At 45.3% G+C, this 7,540-nt stretch overlaps 1 protein-coding gene across 1 annotated transcript; it reads left to right on the forward strand.

The window, feature by feature from the left end:
* The first annotated feature begins 3,991 nt into the window (after positions 1–3,991).
* LOC309370110 (uncharacterized protein) lies at positions 3,992–6,772 on the forward strand. Its single transcript, XM_081911515.1, has 3 exons — positions 3,992–4,265; positions 5,686–5,933; positions 6,322–6,772. The coding sequence occupies exons 1-3, from the start codon at positions 3,995–3,997 to the stop codon at positions 6,637–6,639; spliced, it is 837 nt and encodes a 278-aa protein (XP_081767641.1). The 5' UTR covers positions 3,992–3,994; the 3' UTR covers positions 6,640–6,772.
* Positions 6,773–7,540: the final 768 nt, after the last annotated feature.

The raw sequence follows: 7,540 nt of genomic DNA on the forward strand, positions 1-7,540 counted from the left end.
TTCTAGGGATTGAATCTGGGACCTTCTCATGGAAGGGTGTCACTGATTTATGGTCCGTCCCCCCCTCCCCCCAAAGCAGGAACCTTGTAATGAGGACAGCATTGCCACAGACATAACACTTTGGATAGTGGAGGAGAGAAAGAACAATGACTGCTAGCACTTTCTGCAGCTCAGTGTTATGACCTGGCAGCTTCATAAAAAGCATCAAGAAATGTGTTGCCATTAGCCCTGTTTTCCTGCCATTGAACCAAATTGGCAATTCAGCAAACCAACCCAACCTAGCCTACTGGTCAATACTTTTCTTGTAGCAATAAATATGATTACCAGATTCAATACAGGCCCAGAAACCTAACTGGTAATAGCCAAAGAGAAGGCAAATTTCAAAAGATACACCCATTAAATCACTGTCAGGAAACATGGCAGCTGCAATAAATAAATAAATGATTTAAAAAATCCTTCCTCCTCTACAATCAATAAAAGCACAGGAGGTATGTCTCACATTACTAAATGTGGATTTGGAGACAGTATCGTCCAGGGGCTAGGTTGGTTGATGATCTCACAAATAAATATTAGCTGCAAATTGAAAATATAGGGTATAGTGTGGGTAGGTTATGTGTATTTTGGAGGGGGTTTTTTTGGTGGAAAAGAACCATGTTTTACATGTTCATGCAAAAACGCACCTGTTCCAGCTTACCTTTACCAGTTGAATGTTTGCAGGGCCAAAATTCCTTGATAGTCTGTTTCTTTACAGAGGTGCTGCTACAGTATTCCCCAAAAACATTCAGAAAATGAGTGCTAATCAGTGACCTGACTGGATGCCAGAGGAAAACATTACAGCCACTTCTGGTGTGTTTTGGATGTGGTGCTCTGTTGTGGTAGGCATCAAAGCAAAAGGTTTAAGTGTGGACATCTTTTTGGTTTATATTTCTCCTTTGCCATGAATTCACAAAACAGCCTTAGACAATGAAGCCCTTGTGTCTGAGCTTCATCTACAACAGGGCTGGCAGAAAGTATATCAGGTTTTGCCAATTTCTGGAGGGCCATCTACCTCCTGTTGCTTTGTGGGGATTCTTCCAAAGAATACTAGATAGGGTGGGCCTTGATTGAATCCAGCAGGCCATTACTTAATATTGTTAGGCATCACTAACACAGATTAAGTTATTGCCTTAACTGTTAAAGAAATCCCACATAAACACTGGTGCTTTGTAGAGCTCAATTGAGTAATGCACCACGAGGATTCTGTTTAGAGTGGGGGAGAGTAGATCACAAAAGAATGAAGCCATATTGGTCGACACTGCAGGGATTATAGTATCTTCTAGGGCTATTGTAAGGAATGCTTACATAATGTATGCAAATCACTACGTATTTAAATGCTACAGATCTACAGATACAGATCTATCCCTCCTTGTTTTCAGAGATTTCTGTTCAGGTGCTAAACTTTGAAAAGTTTCTCAGATTGACTTGGCTGCAGATGGTAGTTTTACTAAACATCTGTACCACCATCTCAACTAGAATGAGACATGCTTTAAGGCCATTGAAGCCTACAAGTTTAAGAATGCCTGGCTCTCAGTGATTTTCTGTGTAGCTAGAATTCACAGTGTTGTGACATAAAGCTCCCTTGAATATAGGGAGATGGGGCAAACATTAAAACAACTAGTAAAACCCTCCTGCGCACTTGTTTGGATGGCATGGCTAGCTAAGCAACCCCAAAGTGAGAAGACTCAACCCAAACTACTTGACCTATCTGTATAAACTCAGAGAGCTGAAACTGAGTGATTGTGTGCAGATCACACAAATAAACACTGGGCAAATGTTAATCTGTATTCCTTCTAAATTGCACTCAGGGAAGCTTTAATATGTTTTTCATTCTCTCCCTTGAAACTGCTGTTCTCCTGAATACCAAACTTTGTTGGCAGAGAATTAACCAAAATACCAATTTAAGAATTTTCCGTCTCTTATATTATGTAGCTTATGGACTGCGTCAAAGCTCAGAAAAGGAAACTGTGAAAACAGTGCCCTAGATTTCACTGTAGAAATACAGTGGTACCTCAGGTTAAGTACTTAATTCATTCCGGAGGTCCGTACTTAACCTGAAACTGTTCTTAACCTGAAGTACCACTTTAGCTAATGGGGCCTCCTGCTGCTGCCGCGCCGCTGCTGCACGATTTCTGTTCTCATCCTGAAGCAAAGTTCTTAACCCGAGGTACTATTTCTGGGTTAGCGGAGTCTGTAACCTGCAGCGTCTATATCCTGAAGCGTCTGTAACCCGAGGTACCACTGTAATGTTGAAAACAAACATATGCACATACCTGCATATCACAACACACCAACTATGGCCTGCCCTTTTCACTACTACCTGGGAAAGTCAACATGGTGTAAAGCAAGACTGGCAGTGACCTAGGTTCAAAACCCCAACCAGTCATGAATCTTAAATCGCGATCTTAGGACAGCAACAAACTCTCAAAATAACCCATATTGGGGGCTGTTTGTGAGAATTCTGTTCATTTACTTATTACTTATGCCACCTCTCTTCCAAGGAGTTCAATGTGGACTGCATGACATCCCCCTTCTCATTTCCCCTTCACAACAACCCTGCAAAATAATTTACACTAAAAGTGGGTGACTGCTCTCAGAACAGTGAGCTTTATGACAAGTTGGGCTTTGAACCCTGGCCTTCCAGGTCCTAGGAGCCCAACGTTTTAACCCCAGGGTCCACCAAATGTTAATCTGTATTCCTTCTAAATTGCACTCAGGGAAGTTTTAATATGTTTTTCATTCTCTCCCTTGAAACTGCTGTTCTCCTGAATACCAATAGTACACTCTACATGTTGATGGGATTTGACTCAAATTATCCCTGACCACTGGCCATCCTGGCTAGACCTGATGGGAGTTTGGAGTCCTACAGCTAGCACTATTCCACTACACCAAGAAGGGAGAAGGACCATGGAGTGCCTTGAAGAGGCAAAACTGTTATTTTGGAGAGGAGAGAGGGAGGGAGATGGGCAGTAATAAATTATAACCAACAGTGCAGAAACCTCAAAACCTGGCCGGTGCAATTGCTGGGGTTTGCAGGGCTTGAGAGGTCTAGGAGCTCGGGGTCTGCTCCTGGATCTCTCAGCAATCTGCAATGGACCAGCCAGGATGTCTGATTCCCAACTGCTCAACAATGAAAGCAACAACGCAGCTCTTCTGACCCTCTGTAGATTATGAAGCAGCTTGGGGAGAACCAGGAAGAGGTGTTTTCCTAGAAGGCCTGTGAACTCCAGGCCTTGCACACAAAACAACTGCCTGGATTGTTTCATTGGAAGGGCCTTTTGGATCTTGGGGGTCCAGCAAAAAATGTAGCTTGCCTGGCCCTGCTATACTGAATGGAAAAAGCTTAACTCTCATTGAACAGCAACAACCGACGGTGCTTCTTTCCCCCATTAAAGCTCACCTTTGCCTTCTCTGACATCCATTTTACGACCTTGGCAGCTCTTTAAGGAAATACACTCTGAAACGGGTCCTCATTCCAGTCTGAAGAAGACGGCAAATGATATCCAGGCCCGTTTTTCTCCGAAATGTGTATTTGAAAAAAAAAAGAATAAAGAAGAAATGGCCGTTGCTCCGAGCGCGGGGTATTGAAATTCCCCGCTTGCCTTTTGAAGCCTCCTTCAATCGAGTCGGGCAGTAAGCGAACATTTGCATAGACGGATAAAGGATGTGACAAGTCCTGTAAATCGCTTACAATCCAATGAAACGATCTCTCGGTAGACATGGTGGAGCCAGCCCTACCAGGGCTTTGGAAAATGTGCGAACAACCTCTTTTGTCGGAGAGGCATGATAATGAGCCAGTACTTATCTGGCCTTTGATGTTGTGTTTACCCCTGTCGCTGTTTGCTTGGGGGCGCCCCATATAAGGGAAGAGGCGCGTCACGGCCTGCGCGTCCAAAGGCTTCAGCTCATCCAGCGCACAGGACCCGGGCTCGTCTAACCCCCCGACGGCAAGCGCGCCATGACCAAGGCTCCCTTCTCGGTGGAGTGGCTCTCCCAGAGCAGCCAAGCCACCAACCACGCCCGGAGCAGGGAAGGAGTCAGCCCAACCGCGTCTTCGGCCTTCCCCGACGACATCCGGACCCAGCAGAGCGAGCCTCCGTCTAACTGCCGTCCTGCCGGGAGAGAACGAACGCCGGTCGGGGAAAAAGTCGTTCCCAGAGGTCACGAACCGCCTTCTGAACATCTCCCTTCGCTCCAGAAGAAAGTGGATTCCTCCTCGACGTCAGCAGGTACTACTTCTCTAGCAGGCTCCGATTCATGGAGGAGAAGCTATAAATTTGCCTTCACTATACTCTACTTCCAATTTGTGTCCTGATTGATACCAGCTGCTGGGAAACGGAGGTCATCTGGTTGGCTACTGTTAAGACCAGGACGCCGGACTTGCTGGGCCGCTGGCCTGAATCCAGCACGGCTCTTATTATCTTTATAGGTCTTTTATATTGATCTCCAGGTTTCTAAACTCGCAATTCCTCGGAAGCAAGTGCCCCTGCTGTTGCTTTTTTTCGACGGAATAATGCAACTTTGGGGAAGGGCGAATCCTAGTGCTCTCTAGTCTAGCCGGACTTTCCAACGTGGGGAATATTGCCCGTCGGGGCACGAAGGGGTTTTCTGGGGACGCTGGTTCGAAAGCCTAGGAGGTTGGAAAGGCGGCAACATTAATAATGGGAAGCGAGACACTTGCTCGGTTTTCCTAACAATCGAGCACGGAATAGAGTATAGGCCACTTACTATTTTCCGGTTTCCCGGCCACTGATCAGGTCCTTTGCCTCCCGCCAGTTCTTTTGACAAGGCCGAGCTGCGAGCTGATCGCAAGCCGCTTTCCCGAAAACCAATCCGAGCCCTTCTTTCCACCTGGAAATAGTGGCCTGTGTTTCCACCTCTATCTGTCAAACTAAAAGCCAACTTTGCGGGTGAAGACCTGGCTGAAATATATCCCGATCCTGTGCGGGAAGTCCTAACCAGCTCTATAAGACTTAAGCACCCAGGAGGGACCACGAGGGTCACTTGGCCCAACGTGGAGCTCGAAACCACGACTCTTGAGATTAAAAGTCTCGTGCTCTTATCAACAAACTATCCAGGGCAGGGGAAGGGAATCGCAACTGTTGGTGTGGCGGTTCAGATCCTTTGCAACTGCCTCCCATCAGTCGGTCACCTCTTTTATTATCTTTTCGGCATCTATTGAAGTCCTTTCTCTTTTAACAAGTCAAGTCTTTTAAGTGGAGATCTCCCCACCCCCAGTCTTCTCTGCGTTGGCCTAGAAGTCGCTTGTGGGTGTTGTTATTGATGTTTTTATTGTGAAATAGTTCGGGGTTTTCAAAGAGAGCGATTGATAGAGCAGAATAAAATAGAGGATAATGGAAGTGTTTTCCCGGTGCTGTGAATGAACGGCGCTAAAACTGCAATGCGATGCATACTTATATTGGGAGTAATTTCTCTTCAGTGCAATGGGGCTCTTTTTTTTTTATAAGACATGCATGTAGGCTGGACGAATGAGCCGGAAATAGCGGAGCCCAGCTTGCTGCCCTAGGATTTTGAGGGGGATAAAACATCAGTTTATCCCAACGTGGGAAATGTGTTCCTTTACCCGCTATTGATTTCCACGGTGGGCGTGTCCCTGACCATCTGGCTTTTGTCTCTTCTTTCTGCCAGAGGCGTCTGAGGCTCCCAAGCGGACGTGGAGTGCAACGGAAGGCAGCTCGGACGGCGAAGGGAGCCTCTCGGAGGGCCAGACCCCAGAAGACGGCAGCGGCAGTAGAAGCACCAACAGCCGCCGCTTGCGCACCGCTTTCAGCGTGGAGCAGATCAGCACCTTGGAGAACTCCTTCAAGCGTCACAGGTACTTGGGCGCTGCAGAGAGACGCAAACTGGCCAGTAAGATGCAACTCTCCGAAGTGCAGGTAAGCGACCAGACTGGCTCAACTCCTGACAAACATAGACCCTAAAATGACTATTATACTGAGTAAAAGACAATAACATAATCTAGCTACTTTTGGGGAGGCAGGTGGGTATGGATGTGTGCATGAGAGAATTTCCTTGACTGACTTTTCTTAACTTTAAACAATTCTTACTGCATTTTAAATTATGCCTTTCCTTCAGCGTGAGGTTCAAGGTCTCCACCCACCACCACCAAAAAAATGACAATCTGGAAATGACATGGTGGTGTGGGAAATTTTAAAGAAGCAGAAGGATTTCAACATAAAAGTGGTTGAGTGAGGGAGAATGCTCTTGTTGACCAATGAAGGGCTCCTCCATTAGTTCATCCACTTCTCTCTCCCCTGTCCACAGATCAAGACTTGGTTCCAGAACCGACGGATGAAACTGAAGCGTCAGTTGCAGGAGATAAGACCCGAACCTTTTCATGCAGTGCCATTTTACAGCCCCATCCCTTTTGGACCTCAAAGTGGGCCTGTGTCCTATGTTTACTCTCCACACCAGCATACTTTCGCTGGGAGGGAAGCTGTTCCTTCTGGCATCCCCTTCCCTCCAATGCCAGCTCCAACTCTGGATCCCAGAAGCAACTCTGGAGGGCAACCTGGTGCTCTCTGGCCCATGCCCTACTTCATAGGATGCCAGGACCCTAGAACTGTCTTCCTGCCCCTCTGAGTCAATCGTCAGGAATGCTGCTGACCCACAGAAGGATTTGCACTAAAGTCTGCTCTTCCAGAGCTATATTTATAGCTACTGAGATTCCTGAATACATAGGTTTTGAATATATTTTGCACAGAGATATGAGTGGGAAATTGGGATGAAAATAAATAACTACAATGTGTTGTTTTTTTTAAAAAAGCTAACTCATTCAGCAAGACCTTAACTGAGTTTTGACATTTAAACGAGGGCTTAACACAGACCAGCTTCAAGCTGCCCCTTAAATTTAGGTCATGGGGCAGAACAGCAACATCTGGAGAAGCCTGATATAAAATTAGACAAGAGCCCATCACCTGTGATCGATTTAGCAAGATCAGCTTATGCTTGATTTAGGGCTTGATAGTGTGTTGTTCGGAAAGTTGTGCAATAATAGCATCAGAGAGATGTTAAACACTGTGATTAACTTACTTCTTTGTAAGGGTGACCCTGAGAACATTGATGTGCCATAAAATTCTGGTGTTCATTCACAACCCACTGATAAAGTTGTCTGTGTTTGCAGTGCAATATATTGTACTTTTATCAATATATTGCTCTTTATGATAAGATGTAAGCCATAAGCTAATTCAAAATGCTTGCTGCATTAATAGGTATGTTTTTAGCTGGGGTGGGGATTGGACTTTTTTTTTTTTTGCAATATCAAATACAGAAAATAACTGGAACCATTTGTTTTAGTAAAGATGTCTGCATGTGCAGAATTAATCAGATATATACTATTAGTATATAGAGCCCATAACAGCCTGGGACCACTTTATTTGTGGAATTTCCTTGTCCCATAAATGCCCTTTCAATCTTTTTTTAAATACCTAGAATTTTAATTTTGCTGGGTAAACCACTTAAGAGATTTTATTACAGTAAAGCA

This window comes from Podarcis melisellensis (genome assembly GCF_964234715.1).
Source record: "Podarcis melisellensis genome assembly, chromosome: 5".
Lineage (NCBI taxonomy): Eukaryota > Metazoa > Chordata > Lepidosauria > Squamata > Lacertidae > Podarcis > Podarcis melisellensis.

Bases quoted from the DNA above. Each gene is read 5' to 3' on its own strand.
- LOC309370110 (XM_081911515.1), top strand. From the start codon at position 3,995: ATGACCAAGGCTCCCTTCTCGGTGGAGTGGCTCTCCCAGAGCAGCCAA. The intron at 4,266-5,685 runs GTACTACTTCTC...TCTTTCTGCCAG, and splicing joins TTCCTCCTCGACGTCAGCAG to AGGCGTCTGAGGCTCCCAAG. The intron at 5,934-6,321 runs GTAAGCGACCAG...CCCTGTCCACAG, and splicing joins TGCAACTCTCCGAAGTGCAG to ATCAAGACTTGGTTCCAGAA.